Source organism: Elgaria multicarinata, chromosome 15 (assembly GCF_023053635.1).
Source record: "Elgaria multicarinata webbii isolate HBS135686 ecotype San Diego chromosome 15, rElgMul1.1.pri, whole genome shotgun sequence".
NCBI classification, from domain to species: Eukaryota; Metazoa; Chordata; class Lepidosauria; order Squamata; family Anguidae; genus Elgaria; species Elgaria multicarinata.
Window position 1 is genome coordinate 32,633,059 of NC_086185.1, and position 18,165 is coordinate 32,651,223.

General features: G+C 44.1%; 1 protein-coding gene across 1 annotated transcript in view; it reads left to right on the forward strand.

Moving 5' to 3' along the window:
• Window positions 1-18,165, forward strand: part of AR (androgen receptor) — a 214,257-nt gene that overhangs the window by 79,522 nt on the left and 116,570 nt on the right. Inside the window, exon 2 of the mRNA XM_063142096.1 lies at window positions 12,688-12,839. Within this exon, the coding sequence (XP_062998166.1) occupies window positions 12,688-12,839 (152 nt within the window). The remainder of the gene's footprint in view (window positions 1-12,687; window positions 12,840-18,165) is intronic.

The following is an 18,165-nucleotide window of genomic DNA, read 5'->3' on the forward strand; positions in this document are numbered from 1 at the left end:
CAATGTGCCACTTCCATAAATGAGGTCTTTTTGTGTGGCTGCTCACAGACTGCTCTTTGTCCTCTACTAAGATCATTCAGTAAATATTATCAGGCCTAATGATTTAATAGGCAGAGAGTAACAATGTTCTCTCCCATAAGAATAGCATGCTGTTAAGCAATAACATTATCCTTTTTGCAGCATGCGAAATAAAATAACACCCTGTTAATGGTTTTTGTCTGATCTTTCGCAAATGCCCCTTCTGTCATTCTGGCAAGCCCTCTCCAGGGCATGGAAGGCTGGGATTAAAACTATCTTGTTACTTGTGATCTCTCTTACAGCCACACTCCTTTTTCATTGCCAGCAGGGAATAGAGCTTATAGAATTGGAAGACTGCAGTTGAACTTAAATGAAATTAGAAAAGATTACACAGGCCGAGTTGTTTCCTTGGGAACTAGCTGGGGCTTTGAGAGCAACAGCGGCCGCACCAAGGCCCTCACCTTGGAGAGTCCAGGTAGCTCTTCAGTCACTAGGATAACAACAGCCTCAGTGAAGGTTGCTCATCAGTTCATTCCCCACCCCACCCTTTTTTTTCTTACTTTGCTCTCAGGCAGCTTATATAATTCAGAACCAGGGTCTGATATTAGTAAACCATTGCACAAAATTATGGATTTGCTTTTAACATTTTTTAATATTGGTGGTGTAGTGGAGGTTGTTGGTTACCTACCTCTACATAGCGGGGAAAATGCTTCCGGTAGTCAAATTGGTTCACAAGTCCCCAGTATGCTTTGTAGACAAGGTAGGGTGACCATATGAAAAGGAGGACAGGGTTCCTGTATCTTTAACAGTTGAATAATAAAGCAAATTTCAGCAGGTGTCATTTGTATGCATACTGCACCTGGTGAAATTCTCTCTTCATCACAACAGTTAAAGATATAGGAGCAGTGCCCTCTTTTGTATCTGGTCAAGAGGGCAGGGCTCCTGCAGCTTTAACTGTTGTGACGGAGAGGGAATTTCACCAGGTGCAATATGCATACAAATGACACATACTGAAATTCGCTTTATTATTCAACTGTTAAAGACACCGGAACCCTGTCCTCCTTTTCATATGGTCACCCTAAGACAAGGCAAGCATGATTCATATTTTACGGTACAATTCCATGCGCATTTTCCTGGGACTAATCTGCATTGATCTCAATGGACTTACTTTTCAGTAGATTTGTAAAAAATTGCAGTGTTAATCTGTCAAGGACACTGTCAATTAAAGCTTGTATTTAAAGCTACAAAATTGCTTAGGTAATATCTCTCACTAAGTCTGTGGAACCAAGAGTTACTCAATTAAAATATTATTATGATTATTTAAAATAGTTATTCAAAATGTTTCATGTAATTGAGGCTTCTTTTCAGACACTTCCAGAAATAATTTTGTGCAAACTATACAAGAAGGTATAAATTGAGGGCTACTCATTCTGCCCTATGAGCTACCAGCATTTCTCAACAGCTGAAAACAGTAACTATATACAGCTGGTGAGGAATGCATTGTATTCCTACAGAGATTTTGCCTGGTTAGAGAGAAGAATCTTGGATTTCTTATGAGCCTGCTTACCCAGTCGAGATACCCATCAAGTTGTTTAGAGATTATTAATGCACTGTTATTATCTTATTTTAATAATTGCAGTTTAGGTCTGCTGCCACCTTGTTTGCTATTCTGCATCATTCACGGTTAACTATATTTTGCTGTGGAATATGAAATACCCCTCAACTTTATATTGTTCGTATAATCATGAAGTCAAAGAAAGAGCAGCTAATTCAGCAGGAAGTCTTTCCTTCCGTGTAAGTCACTTAAGTCCAGGATTACCCTCTTGGTGGTGTAAACAAATGCAAGGCTTAAGTAAGCAAAGGGGCAATAATTTCAGGTGAAGTGATGTTGAAAACAAACTTTAACAATTACAGTGATATTCCCTGGCACAATGCTCCTTTTGTAACAGATTATTCTTAATCTGTTTGATCCCATTTCTTATTAGTACTAGCTAAAACATCACTAGCAGCTGTACCAATATTTATCAGGGACAAAATGGAGAGACCCAATTTCTATCCATGTGTTTACCATGTTCCTGTTGATCCCAGCAAAGTTTCTCTCTCCTAGAGACACTGTCTTCTACTTCTTCTACAGTCATAGACACAAACAAGGGACGGTCAGCTTGGAAATGTACTCAAGGCTGTTTCAGAGAAGAGAAACAAAATTCAGTGTGTTCGCTGATTTCACACACAGTGGTTGGAAGAACAGGAAGCCTTGCAGAAAACAACAACAGGAAGAGAGCAGACTGCTCCTCTACTATCAAAGCAGCCCTCTTCCTACCTAAAACAATGACAATTGTTACCCTCTCCCCCACCTGACATTTCAGAGCTGCAAACATTCCATACCTGAACAAATTGAAGTGGCATATGGATGAGCACGTGTTCTCTTGACTGTGCCCATGCTTGTATTGTGGCCCACCATGATGAAGTCATGGGTCTAGCGGCCCATCTAGGTAGGGAAGGCCTGTGGCTCAGGTTCAGTCCCCACTGTCTCCTAAGATAGAATGGAACAAGCTCCTGAAACCCTGGAGAGCCATTACTGCCAGCCAGCATTGACAGTACTGTGATAGATGGACCAAGGCTCTGGCTCAATCTGGGGCAGCTTCCTATGTAGCTTGCTTTAGGGAGGGGAGGGAAAAGGTGTATGTGTATAGAGGATGTCAAACATAGTACCCATAAACATGACCAGCTTGTCCTCGGTGACTTACCCTGGAGTATCTTGGTTGTCTGTACCATCCTTCTAAGAAGTATAGATTTTTCCCTACGTGTCAGGCACAGATGTGTGGTGAAATGTGTAGCAAAACAGAACATATGGTTCTGTTCATTGTCACATGTGACTGACCAAATTCTAAGACCCTCTTTAAACATACCTTTTCGGTTATGGTTGCCACAACTTCTGCCATTTGTTCTGCCCATGCTGGTCTGGGTCTCCATAAAGACTCCCTTCTATGTACTTCAGCTTCGTGGTGTATTTGCAAGTCACACAGATGTCTGACCTTATACCTGTAAATGGGTCAGAGAGCCAAAGCACAGTGTGGGTGGGTGGGGGGCGTCCTTTCATATACCTGGATTGGCAATGTAGCAAATTTTTCTAACTATGTGCCTAATATGCTTGCAAACCACACAAGTGATGCTTAGCTCCTTATGGTGGGGACGGTCTGTTTCTTGCATGGTGTATAAACACAACAGGAAGTTGAATGATACTGGCAGAAATCTTCAGACTTGCCTGGACCAACCTGGCAGCAACTGTGGAAGCACCAGCAACCATGCCAAACAGCAAGCTGTATTCTCTCTGAGCATGATTTAGATCACGAATACACACATGTGTTGATCGGGCCAGCCTGCCTTCTGGCTTGCTGTTCTGGGGTCCCTCCTTCCCCACGTACTTGTTTCTTCCAGTGGCCACAGGAAATGCAGCTCCAACCTTCCACTGTTGCTGCCTGTAAGGAAATGTGCTCCTGGTGTTGATGGATGATGATAGTGGGCTAGACTGGAATTCCAGTGGCTGATATATTTATTTATTTATTTTATTACATTTATAGACCGCCCCATAGTCGAAGCCCTCTGGGCGGTTGGAGTACTTACTAGTGACAGGACTGGGGAGGAAGGGGAAGAAGCTGTGGCTTGGAGAGCCAGTCAGAAAAGCTCCATCAGATCCGACAGCCTAGAAGTCATACATTAAATTCAGATCCAATGTGTTTTGTTAGCTTGTGATGTCAAATAAACATGCAATCCAGATGCAACATAATACAGCGTTGATGCTCCATTAGTAAAGAAAGAGCAGGGGGAGAGAACAGAACAGAAGTGAATTCAAGCAAACAGAATGAAATAAGATTCCAGTTAGGCAAAAAACCCTGCTTTATATGCACTGTTGTATAATGATGCATATAAAACGTAACAAGGGCAATGGATGCATTTGCCATAGAACAACATTGGCCAAAGCCATCCAATGAATCATTTTTATGCATTTATTGCCCAGTAAAAATGTCAGTTTCTGAGAAATGGGTAGTTAATAAAAATATTTGTTCTGATGAAGAGGAATGAAAGACTAACAATCTCATTGTCAATTGGATCTTCAGCTGTGATCTACCAGGACTTCATATTATTATTATTATTATTATTATTATTATTATTATTATTAATGTAGCACCATCAATGTACATGGTGCTGTACAGCGTATGGTTCATACATACGGTTAGACAGAGAATTGGATTCATCACAGAAAGTTCAATGGGGAACTTAATGACAGTTCTTATACCATCCGCAAAAGAATAGCCAACTGCTTAAACTTTGCAAAGAGTCACTTTATTCTCCAGAAAATGGCTCTGTAACTGGGAATTGTATTTTGTGGAAGAAACTGAACACCACCACCACCCACCCCTCGTAGTCAGGTTCATCATAAAGCCAAACAGTAAAAATTAGCAGAACAGTTAAAACCAGCTTACACTGCATATTGAAAAGCCTGGGGGATTTTTTGCCCGGCTCCAGAATGACATCAACATTGTTGCTGGATGAACGTCTCTGGGGTGTTCATTTCCTAAACTAGGCCCTGATGATCACTTCATATGGCAAGGGGTCCTCTGTGGTAAAATATACTTCTGCAGGTACCCAGGTTCCAAGCAATTTAAGTCTTTAAGAGTAATAACCACTGTTTTGTTTGTTTGTTTATTTATGTATTTATTTATTTATTTATTTATTTATTGCATTTATATACCGCCCCATAGCTGAAGCTCTCTGGACAGTTTACAAAACTTTAAAACACCAAACATTAAAACATGATTACCTTTGTGGCTTTGGAATATAGGCAGTCGATAATATTTCCATTTCTTTCAACTTGTAAATAATTTCCTGTATGCAGATTATAAATAAATGAAGATGTAGGGTATTCTTTAGCTGTTTCGGTATGAGAGGTTGTTTTGGACTACAACTCCTGCCAGCAAGGCCATTGATCAAAGATTTTGGTAATTGCAGTCCAAAACATCTGGAGAGCACCAGGTTGTGCATCCCTGATCTAGACTGATGTTTGGTAGCCTTGGCTGGGGCGAGGTTGAATTGCTACAGGCCTGCACAGCAACACCACATGCCCTCTTATGGATCAGTAACTGATTAAAGAACAGAAAGCAGAAAGTAGGAATAAATGGTCAGTTCTTCCGATGGAGGGAAGTAAATAGTGGGGTCCCACAGGGATCAGTATTGGGACTGTTCATAAATGATCTGGAATTAGGAGTGAGCAGTGAAGTGGCCAAGTTTACTGACAACACCAAATTACTTAAGGTTGTTAAAACACAAAGGGATTGTGAAGACTCCAAAGGGATCTCTCCAAGCTGGGAGAGTGGGCCTCCAAATGGCAGATGCGGTTCAGTGTAAGCAAGTGTAAGGTGATGCACATGGGGGGGGGGGGGGGAATCCAACTTCAAGTATAACCTAATGGGATCTGAGCTGGTGGTGACTGACAAAGGAAGAGATCTTGGGATTGTGGTGAACAGCTCGATGAAAATGTCCACCAAGTGTGCGGCCGCTGTAAAAAAGGCAAACTCCATGTTAGGCATTATAAGAAAAGGAACTGAGAATAAAATGACCAGTATCATACTGCCCTTATACAAATCTATGCTGCGACCACACTTAGAAAACTGTGTACAGTTTTGGTCACCACACCTAAAAAAGGATAGTATAGAGCTGGAGAAAGTGCAGAAAAGGGCAACTATAATGATTAATGGTCTGGAGCATCTCCCCTATGAGGGAAGGTTACATCAACTAGGATTGTTTAGCTTGGAAAAAATGGGGCTAAGAGGAGACATGATAGAGGTGTACAAAATTATGCATGGTATGGAGAATGTGGATAGGAAGACATTTTTTCCCCTCTCTCAAAATATTAGAACCCAGGGGCACCCCATGAAGCTGATTGGTGGGAGATCCAGGACAAATAAAAGGAAGTACTTCTTCACACAGCGCAGAGTTAAATTATCGAACTCCATACCACAAGATGTAGTGATGGCCACCAATTTGGATGGCTTTATAAGAGGGTTGGATAAATTCCTGGAGGCAAAGGCTATCAATGGCTACTAGCCCTGATGGTTGTGTGCTATCTCCAGTATTCGAGGCAATAAGCCTGTGTGCACCAGTTGCTGGGGAACATGGGTGGGAGGGTGCTGTTGCACCAGGTCTTGCTTGTTCATCCCTGGTCGACGGCTGGTTGGCCTCTGTGTGAACAGAGTGCTGGACTGGATGAACCCTGGGTCTGATCCAGCAGGGCTCTTCTTATGTTGTATTTAGCAAGATGGTGTCCTGGATTTCTAATGTTGCAAAACCCGTTCCTGGATACCTCGTCACCTTAAGTGATGCATGTGAACTCCTGACAATGCCAAATTCAAGAAGGAAAAGGGGTTTGTTGTTTACGGTGCAAATAGAATATGGTGGAGAAATTGTTGTATTTATATTTTGTGGTATCTAATTAGCATGATTGAGTATATTATATGCCCGTATCATCAAAAAATCTCACTGGAAATGTCCTGTGGCAGGAGGGTAACGCAACATGTCTCTCTGTCTCTCTCTGGTTTACTGTGAGGATCCCAAATGCAAGAAAGAAAGCTGCTTTTTGGAGCTTTGTAAACCCGTGCATGAATAAATGAATTACAGATTTCTGTGACTTGGCTCCATTTGAAAAGGATGTTTCTCTCTCTCATAGCTCGGATGGAGATTTTTTAGCACAAGCAAGGGCAGGGAGGAAGGGAGGGAGGGAGTGGTTGAAATTGCTTCTCATTCAAGGTTGCCCTCAGCCCATTGAGTGTGCAGTGAAAGCCAGGCTGATTGCTGAAATGAACTATTGACACACACATGATGATTACCTGGCTGGTAGAGTGGTGCTTGGGCACTTGCAAAATGCCTACATTTTCCACCTGCTTTCATGTCCCTAGAGAGCAGCGGGAAGCATTCTAATCACGCGCTCCCATCTTGCATCAAGGAGAAAGACAGCAAACGTTTGTTTCTTACTCCTCTTCCAAAAGCCATGCGAAGGCTCCCGACCTTGACTTTCCAGTCATGAACTCAGGGTGGAATCTCGGGCCCACGTCATTCCTACACAAGTTGTGTCTGCTTTACTCTGCCTTATCTTAGTTTTCTGGGTTTCCAAGCTTTACTGTGACACTTGGCTTGCATTTTTAAAAGTGCGTTTGTGCGGGAGTTGCACTGGAAAAATCAGCAGAGAGTGGGGAACTGACCCTGATTCACATGGCTTCTTCTTCCCTCTCCCTCCCCCCCCCTCTCTCTCTCTCCCCCTCTCTCCCCCCCCTCCCTCTCTCCCCAACCCCGGCAGCCTATCTCCCATTTCGGCAGGGCTCTCTCCCTCTGCTGGCTTGGGATTTGCACACGATAAACCAGTTCTGGAAATTGGCAATCAAGGGCACAAATCAGTACCAGGCCTGCAACTATTGGTGTAGATTTTTTCATGTAAAGTAAAACAAAACAAAGCTTGCTCACGCTGAATTCTGAGAGATCTGCCTTCTTGAACCTTAGGAGATTCCTGCCTGTGCCACAGACCTGTTGTGTGGACATGGCTAAATCCCCAGCCCCAGCCTTAATGCCTCATCAGATAATAATGAAAAATGAGGTCAACAACTAGGTTTATGCTGGAATGGAAACCTTTGATAGAACATCTGAAAGAGACAGAGAAAAATGATGTATTTGTGGATTTTAGTATTAAGATGGGGAAGAGAGAAGAAATAAACGTGGTCGAAGTATTAATTGTAATTAAAGAATTAGAGAGAAATGAAGTATGATTTTGTGAATCCAGTGTATGAGATTCAGATTAGTCATAAGAAAGAACTGGATTTGATTGACGTATAAATGGTAATTAAGAAATTAGTTAGCATTTCTGGCATGAAGAGGGCCAAAAATATACTTTAACCTTACCCTTAAATGTTTTTACTGTAAGTGTTGTTGTTTTATGTATACTTTTGCTCATATGTATTATATGTGATGTCTGTGTTGGTGATGTTTAAAATAAAAAAACCCAAAATTAATAATAATAATAATAATAATAATAATAAGATAATAATGAAAAATGCACTGAGTTGTTGAGAGGAGGAATGCAGAGGTCTTCAACAAACCAGCTGGAGCAGAGAATAGGCAGGAGGCCTTAGCCTCCCTCCTTCATTCTTGTTGCAGCCGGCAGACTCAAGCTAGCCAGCTTTCCTGGGAGAGGAGGGATGCTTCAGGAAATGTATGCGTGGAAAAAGTCCCCGGAATGGCGGTGTTAGGAATTTGGTGTGGGGCTAAATTTTCTCCTAGGAGAAAAGGGCTGGGCTTATCACGAATCCATGTGCAGCACCAGCTTCAGGCCATGGACTCCTCGGTGTGCGTGCGCGTGCGCGTGTTGCATGCCATCCAAGCACAGCCTCCCCCGATTCAGATGTTACAGAGAAATAGAGCTGGGTGTCATCAGCATACTGGTGACACCTTGCCCCAAATCTCCTGATGACTGCTCCCAATGACTTCATATAGATATTAAATAACATTGGGGAAAGGATGGTGCCTGTGGCACCCCATGGTTCAACTGCCTTGGGTCAGAAGTACATTCCCCCGATGCTATTTTCTGGAACCAACCCCACAAGTATGAGCTGAACCACTGTAAATTAGTGCCTCCAACACCCAACTCACGGAAGTGTTCCAGGAGGATACCATGGTCAACAGTATCAAAAGCCGCTGAGTGATCAAGGATTAGTAACAGGGTCTCACTGACCCTGTTCCTTGCCCGAAGGAGGTCATCCATTAGGGCGACCAAGGCCAATTTCATTCCAAAACCAGGCCTGGATCCAGTCTGGAATGGGTCCAGATAATCAGTTTCATCCAAGAGGGCCTGCAGTTGAGACACCACCACCCTCTCGAGCACCTTGCTCAAAAATGGGGTATTGGCGACCAGGCAATAGTTACCATAAATCTCTGGGTCAAGGGAAGGTTTTTCAGGAGTGATTGCACCATTGCCTCCTTCAAGGCAGCAGGAACCACACCATCCCACAGAGATGCATTCACCACTCACCTGATCCATCAGCCCCCTATGGCTGGCTCGAATAAGCCATGATGGGCAAGGGTCAAGAAGGCATGTGGTGGGTCGAACAGATGCAATTGGGAATAATAACTGCCTGGGTGTGTCCTGAGATCCTCTGAGCTTCTGCTGCACCTTTGGTGTTCCTTCCGCCCCATGGAGTGCATAATCTCTCCCCCTCTCTTGCAAAGAGTCTTCATGGAATGGGTCCTTCCCATGCTCCCATTTTGCTCAATTGATGCTGTTCATGAACAGTAGCAGGTGGCTGACAGCAGTGTTAGTCTGGTTAGTTAAATAAGATGTGTTAAAGTCATGAAGCTGGGAGGAAAGCAGGGGCAAAAAGATAGGTGTGGGTGGAACTTGCTCTCTTTCGTTGTTCTGTAACAGGTAGTTTATTCTTAAAAAGCAAAAGGCTCTCAAGTTGCAACCCTGAAACATACACAGGATTGCACACACAGGAGCCAAACCACCTCTACTCCACATTCTTCCTCTCAAAAATGAAGAAAGTTGAGGTGCCAAGAAAGTTAAGTCGTTGACTCCAGACCAGGGTGAGGCATAACAGAAGAAGTTTATTTTGATCTCTTTATCTTTAAAACCTACACAGATATAAGCATTTGTTTAATTTCCATTAAAAAATCATAAAAAATCAACGGATGACCCAATCTGATTCAAATTTGGTATGCTGAAAGCACTCCTTAAGACATACCACTGTGCTGATTTGTATCTCTTTAGCTTTAAAACTTACAGATATGTAAGCATTTGTTTAATTTCCATTTTAAAAATCCCATAGAGTTCAATTGATTAATCAACTAAAACTCCTATCACCTGCTACTGGAGGTTGCATTGTGTTCCCCTTGTCAGGCACTTCCAATCACAAGGGAAAGGAGCAGCCCCCCCTCTATGGTGTTACCAATGCTTCCACACTTGCTTGCTTCCCCCACCCCCACCCCCACCCCCACCCCAAAGCAAGTCATGAAGCAAAGGTGGAGAATCCAAGGTACAATAGACCCAGCAGCCAGGAAGCAAGAGGTGGAAAGGATTTGAATAGGAATTTATAAACACCCGCTGTAGAAAAGGCACGCCCCCTCTCTTTCGTCAGCAATACCGCCCCTTGAAAACACACAGATTCAAAACAAGGGATGAAAATATATGTTGCAGTTTGAGCAGAGTGCTTTCGCATGCCCGGAAGAACCAGACTTTCCGCGCACCAAAAGACGTCATTTGGAGTGGGGGAAGGACCGCAACCACAGCAGGACATGGTCGCCATCATGCGAGTACCTTGAATGCAATTCGCCCCCACAGCAGATTATAAGGATGACGTCATCTGAGCCCATTGAATTGATTTCAGGTGAAAGCATACTATAAGGCTGGTTTGATAAAGCTCAAAGTCTCAAAATATATTTTTTCATGCTACAATAATGCTCTTGAAGCATTTTATTTCAAATCCTTTAATGCCAAGCAATTTCTCTCTGTAGTCTTGTAATGTTTGTATTTTTGTGATACTTTTAAAAACCACAACTTTTGATGTGATATTGTGACACAAGACCATAACTTGTCTTATGTCACAATATCACCTCCTGGTCTGGTCTTGCAGGCTAGTTGGCTGTGTATCATTCTTTAAGACCCCCAAGTCCCATTCAGCAACAGGCGCCAGGACCTTCATGCATATATTACTAGGAAATATACAATTACTTCCATCATTGAGATGAATCTTCCAAATAAAGATACTTGAAATAGACTATATCACTGTTAAAGAACATTAAAAGCTTATGGTGTATTTGTAATATGTCTCCCTCTCATTTCCTGTGCCAAAGCTTTTGATTCCGTCTAACAATCACTTAATAGGCAGAAGCTCAACAGGTAAAAATGGAGGATTTCTGTCTTTTAGATGGTGCCTTTTATGCAAGATGCTTCGCTATAAAACCCTTGAGGCTGGGGGCAGGGGCAAGGGGAGAGAAGAGAATTGCATTTTGGTGTTGCAGGTGGCTTGGCTTATTTGCTCCACAGGGCACCATGCTGTCCTTTCTCAAATACGCCATGGTGAGGATGGTGTGGGGGGGGGGGTTTGAGGGAGGGGAAGGGGATAAAGCTTGATCACTGCAGGATGTAAACAAATGAGACAAATGTAACATTGTTGTTAGCCCCTTCTGCAATAAAAAAAGCTTGGGTCAAGCTGTGTTGATGATTCCTCGTCTACACAACCATAGCCAATATTCATACATTGTTTAGAATGTGTGTATGTGTGTGTGTGTGTGTGTGTGTGTGTGTGTGAGCGCGCGCGCAACTCATGAACTGGAAAAGCAGAATGCAAAGCTCTCAAATAATTAAGTAAGAAGCTTTTGGTCTAGTTTACAAACAAAGACATTTTCAGGAGGGTAACAGGCTCTCTCATATGTAGATGACCCAAATGGCCCATTTGCCATTTGAAACCATCACATGGAAAAATAGGCAATGGTGAACTTCCACGAAATATCACTGATCACAGATAGGCTTCTCCCCCCCCCCAAGTTAACAATTGAATGGGTTTATATCTAAACTAAAAATGTATAGTACACCATAAGTACTGTTGAGTACTTAGGGATTGTACTTTTTAATAAGTGTGCTTCTACTTAAGCAGAATCAGTGGGCCTTCTGTGGATGCAGAGGGTTGCACTACGATGGTTTTGCCACCATTCTGGTTCCTCAGGGAACTCCAGATGCTACACTTTGTGATGGGGGCTTGGGATTTCTATCTGAGAATTCTTAGTACGCCTCCCAAACTAAAACTCTGGAAAGTTGCGCCCCCCCTCCCCCCGGCATCACCCTGCTGCCGTCCTTCAGGAAATCAAGGAGGTGGTAGTGGCTGCGGCCACTATGCTCAGCCCTTCTCAGTGCCAGGCTGATGTTGCTGCTGGCTGGAGGCCGTGGGTTCTACAGCCTCCAGTGTGGGTTCCACTGAACACCATGTTCAGCCCACTGCTGAGAAGAGAAGCATTGAGTAAAGTGGTTGCAGTGCCATCTTCATGACTACAGAATATCTTTGAGGTAATAAAGACGGTGGTGGCTGCAGGCAGTTCACCCAACACTGTTCCGCTGAGAAAAGGGAATGATGCTGTGGGACCTGTGCAGGCCATGGCACTTGCCCCAACATGCCAGGTCCTGGTGCCAGAGCCACAACAGTACTTGGTATTCCAGATCTGTCATCGAGGAGGTGACTTGGTTTGCCTATAAGTCTGATTTTTTACTGTGAATGGCTTTGAGAACTGTTAACGATTCCAAAACATCATGTAAACTATCGTAAAATAAACGGGTAAATGGATTTAATTGGTGGGCAACACAGACATGAGGTTTGATCAGGTCCTGGCTCCTTTGAGGGCTACCATACATGGCTGCTGGGCTGTGTTCAGCTTGTGGGGTGCAGGGGCTGGGCAGGCCTGGTCCAGCAGCTCCAACCAATGTGATCACTGCCGATTCTGTGAACGTTATGCTAAATCTTCACCTCCGTTATGCTAAATCTTCACCTCTGACAGCATGCTGATCTCTGTCCAGTAGTTGTTATGGATGCCCTACATCTGCTGACGCTTGTCCTTCTTTCTCTTTTGCCTCCACAGGTTGGATCCTGCAAGGGACCACGTCCTGCCCATTGACTATTACTTCCCACCACAGAAGACATGCTTGATCTGTGGGGATGAAGCTTCTGGATGCCACTATGGGGCTCTGACCTGTGGGAGCTGCAAAGTCTTTTTCAAAAGAGCTGCTGAAGGTAATTGCCTTGTTTTGAACAATACAAAAGAACTTTTGTAGATCGCAGTGTCATTGTTAACTCTCTTTTATCTGCTCAGGGAAGCAAGGTTCCATCATGTCTTCAAAGCAAGACAGAGTCCCATGGGAGAAATGCAATGGTTAAAGAGAGAATTAAGAGAGTGGGCTGGGCAGTGGTGGGGGAGAAGGGCTGGAACTTCCTTTCTCTTCTCTCCCCCCCCATCCCACCCAGCAAACATGCTAATGGCACTTCTAGCAAGATCTGATCGCCACCTGAAAACCAGCACGCAACGTCCTCCCTTCCTTCTCCCAAACCCCAAAGATGGCTTTTCTGCCCAGGCGGCTCTTCTCAGGCCTGGGATCAGTTGTTTCCTATGAATCCCTGGCATGGTGTGATTTTCATTTCTCATTTAGAAATTACAGGGAAATAGGAAATTTCATTAGGCTGAATGGTCTGGGCTTTAAAAGGTCCAACGGTTCAAAGCCCATATATTTGGTAATATAACCACAGCTGTAAATCAAAGAAGCACGGCTGGGATTTTCAGAGGGCAGCCAACCAATGCCAATCGTAATTTTTCTGTTAACGCGAACATCTGCTAAAGGCACTGGCTTCTGGCAGTAATAAGTCATCTGCCATTTTTATGATATCATTTAGCAAAAAGGCACTTTTTGCTCCACCAGCCGATGCACTAGCATTGGGGATCCAGACGCGTCGTTCCCGCTGATGTGTTTCCCTCTCCGTCATTACAAAGGGATTCTGTGCTCTGGTTTTTCTACATTGCACCATATGGCACACTGCAAGGTAGGGATGTATGAGGAATTCATTGCAGTTCATTTGGGTCAGGATTTACCCAGTTTGCCTCTTCTGGACCAAACATGGACTTGGATGCAGTCCGTAAATTTCCAAGTTTGCAATGTGATTTGGGGAGCAAAAACACTGTGCTTCACAGTATGCATGCATGTGAAAAAGGTGCACAAATAGGCTTTGATCGATGGAAGAGGAATGCCTACATTTCAAAGATGTGCACAATTGATGCGTACTTTTGGGGAAATGTGCACAGAAATACACACAGGTTTTCATGCAAAAAGGAAAAACGATGCTCACGGTCTGATATGGACTCTAGTCAGAATGAGCTTTGAATTTGGCTGATTCACACATCCCCACTGACAGGTCACCTGCAGGGAGCGAGCGGAGAGGCAGGTCACTAAGGCAGAGAGTCTAGAATTGCAGCGTTGGTGTCAGGATGGGCAAGAATGAGCTGAGTTTGGTGAGGGATGCTAAGAATAATAAAACTGGCAGCAAAGATGAGCAGGGGACTATAAATAAAGCTTTTCAAGGAAAGATGAAAGGAATTGGATAAGTTTGCCTTGAGAAGAGAAGGCGGGGTGGGGCTAAGACAGCACTTTTCAAGTATCTGAAGGGTTGTCATCTAGAAGAGAACTGCAACTTCCTAATAGGGATGGCAATAGCCGTGGAACCAACTGCTTAGGGCAGTGGGGGGGCTCTCCGTTGCTGGGGGCGTTCAAGCCCAGACTCCACAGCGAGCTGTTGGATGCTTTAAACTTGATTCCTGCGCTAAGCGGGGGGTGGGGGGTTGGAGTCGATGGCCTAAATGCCCCCTTTTTATTCTATAGTTATGTGATTCTATGTTCTAACTTAACACCACATTTATAACCACAGCTCAGCCAGTCACCTGAATGTTTCTGGATATATTCTACTGAAGTTGCTAAGAATGAGGTGATAGAATTCTGGACTGTATCGCTTCACATTGCATGGTGTGTGGATATATCCCCTGGTGTAAAAAGCTTTCTGCATGTAGTGAAATAGGTGGGCTAAACTAACTTTGCCTCTCCAATGTTTCTAGTTTATTACAAGCAGGTAGTTTATTACTTGGGGGTGCATTAAAAATATGCCCTCCCCGTACTTCCAGTCTGAAGTAGTATAACTGAGCAGTCTCAAGAGGCGCAGTCCAGAATTCAATCATCTCAGCGCATCCACCGCCTCTGTAATGCATAGAATGCCACTTAGAGATTTAGGGTGCAATACTATGCATGTTTGGAGAGAGAAAAGTTCTACAATTCCTGGGGTTCCCCAGCTACACAGCGGAGGCCCTGTTGACAAAGCGCGGGAAAGTGAGCAATTTGGGCATCAGGGCAGACAGCTGCCGAGTGCTCGCTGGGGTTTCGCTAGCACCTTAGCATGGGTCCATGCCACTGCCGCCCAACGGGGTCTGGGGGCACAGATGTGAGGGAGTCCCTCAGATTACCAGACTCAGTTGGGCGCTTGAGACATCCCTAGTCCTGTTGGTCTGCTTTCTTCTTTATGTTATCTTCTTCTGCTCTGTCAGATCGGTACTCAATGACCTACCTACTTCCATCCCTCCAACTATCACCAATCAGCCCTTCTTTCCCTTAATCTTTCCCAAAGTCTCTGCCCTCCTTCACTTCCCCTGCCGTAGGAGAAGTATTATAGTAATCCCTGCTTCAAACTATGCGGTCATTGTGAGTTCATCCTGGCTCTACCACTGAGCTAATGCTTTCTTCGATTTGGCTATGTGGTGACATAATGGAAGGCAAACAAAGACAACGCGGAGTGAAGGAAGAGCTTCATGCATGGTGGTCAACAACAGGGAATGCCTGTCTTCATTCTGCCTGACATGGGGACTTTTTGCTGGGCAGCTCTAGAGACAGAGTCTCTGCTCTCCTGTTGTATGATGAAGTTGTCTAAAGTCTAAAAAATTTCAGGCTCCTCCCCTGCAGTGAGATACTCTCATAATTATGTTCTCATGAAGAGTTGGATATGGACAGTACTCAGTCACGTTTCATCCCTTCGTTTTTCTGTCTGCCATTTGATTTAGTACCCAAAGGGTTGTGAGACAATAGAGTGATTTGAATGGGAGCCATGCCATACATTATCTGGTGGGAAAACTAAGTTCTACTTCTGTGTGTGTTTTTGCATTTAAACGTTACACTTTTAGTAAACTCTTAAAACATCTTAGCTGCACACCTAAAAAGTAAAACCACCTGTGAAGTAGCCCTGAGATGCAGAGGCACACTGAGCATGCACGAAAGAGCAGGCTACGGGGAATCCAGCTCCCTGATGCATGTTGTGCATGCATACGCACACACACGCCAATTTTGGGTTCACCTAAAAAGAATACTAGCACTGAAATGTGCAGTCGTCTGGCCTGGTATGCAAATTTGCCTAGCTGATAATGCTGGAGTGTGTTACAAATTGAGTGCCCTTTCCCCTTAATGTTTTGCCCACCCTTGAATGCTAATTTGAAGTAGCCCTCAGTAGCCTTCAGCTACCCATATGCTCAAAGACTTGTAGGCACATGCACAGACATTATTTCTGTTTAATGGGTTGCTACTAGGAGGAGGGTTTTCTTCGCTGTGGCACCCCAGCTGTGGAATGAGCTCCCCAGAGAGGTCCGCCTGGCGCCTACATTGTACTCCTTTCGTTGCCAGCTGAAGACCTTTTTATTCTCTCAGTATTTTAATACTTAATTTTAACGTAAATTTAAATTTTACTGTTCTAACTCTGTATTTTAATCTTATATCAATTTCTGCTGCGTGGTTTTATCCTGGTTGTGCTTTTTATACTGTATTTTGTGTTTTGTGTTTTTAGACTGTTGGTTGTTTTATTATGGTTTTAATTTTTGTGAACCACCCAGAGAGCTTCTGCTATTGGGCAGTATAAAAATGTAATAACTAAATAAATAAAATAAATAAAATAACCTCTTATTGCCTTGCCCTGACCAGAGTAGGACCCCAGAGGGCGCAAGCGACTATCTGAGCATGGCATTACTCAAGCAGGTGTAATGGCAGCTGCTGGACAGCCCCAAAGTAGGCCTGGATTGAAATCAATATCACTCTTGGGCCAGGCCATCCCTCCCTGGCTCTGCCCTCTACATGAAAAGTGGGGAGTCTTAAAGCAGTAGCACTTGGGCCTGGAGCCTAGCACTCAGCCCTACATCAGCTGCCATCTTGCTTGTTGCCTGTGCTGGTAGATGTGGCTAGCATGGAGGCCGTTGGTGTAGGAGTCTTGAAGGAGCCTTGGCTAGAGGGTGCTTATTCATTTTGATGGTCTTTTGCTCCAGAGGCTTCCAGCTCAGAGGCTCAGTGGTAGGACTTGTGGATGGTCTAGCACCTCCATGCCTTGTGGTGTTGGTCTGGAGATCTTTGATCTGGTTTGTTTATTTATGTATTTATTACATGTTTATACTGCCCAACAGCTGAAGCCACTTCTCACTGCTACTCGGGATGACACACTTGACAAAACCCTTATTGGTTGCTGTGAACTACATCACCAGACCACCTGATGAAGCAGGCAGTTATCTGGAGAATATATTCTCTGTTTTGGTCAATTCACCTTATTGTGGCTGGAAAACATTTTAGGTGATGGTTGCCTTGATCCAAACCTCTCTCTTGTTTCCAGGTGTGTTAGTTTATTTAGAGGCACTTCTGAATGGCTCTCCACCATTGCTGGTCCTGCAGGATTAGGAGCAGGACAGGTGGAACCAAACTACAATCCTAATAGAAGGCAGCATGGTCATGTACATGCCTGCAGAAGAATGTGCTGCAACATGAGCCAGGGGGAAAACTCTCAGTAAAACAGACAAGCATTTTTCTGGTGCTTGCTGAGAGCATTCTTAACCACCAAAGCCAATTCTGAATTGAGCCTAAGGGAGTGTACCCATCACTCCAGAAAACGTCTTAGGAATGCACCTTTAATTGTGACCCTGGTGTAAGAGCTGGTATGCTGGAGACCATTCTGGCTTGTAACCTGGCACCTGCAGCTCAGCTGTGCGTGGCGTGGCACATAATAGCTGCACTGTAGTGCCTGAGATCCCGAGTAGTAGTATAGGCACTGGCATTATCCATGCCACAGAGTTTCTGTCTCCAGATCTTCTTCCAGTTTCCTGTAATGTGCTGGCGGCGGCAGCAGGACACAATACACAGCATTTGCTGTGGGAAAAAGTTCACCAGGCTGATTCTTGAAGCACTTCTCAGTCTTCTTTTCGCTTCTTTTCACTTCTTCATCGTTTCAGCAAGTGATAAAGCACACATCCTGCCAGAGGCCTGGCTCACGTCAGCCCCCAAACATTGTTTGTTTGCAAAACCACCATCCAATTTGCGCAACTGGATTTACTTGTCGGACTCAGAAGTGAAATAGCAGCAGGTATCCATAATTGAGTTTGGAGATACATTGCCAGAGATGTCATGAGCAGGAATCCCAGAAGTGCAGGAACAAAGAGAAAGCGGGGGGGTCAGATGGAAGGTCCTGTCGTTGATCTGCAGAAGCAAGGAGGGAAGAAATGTGA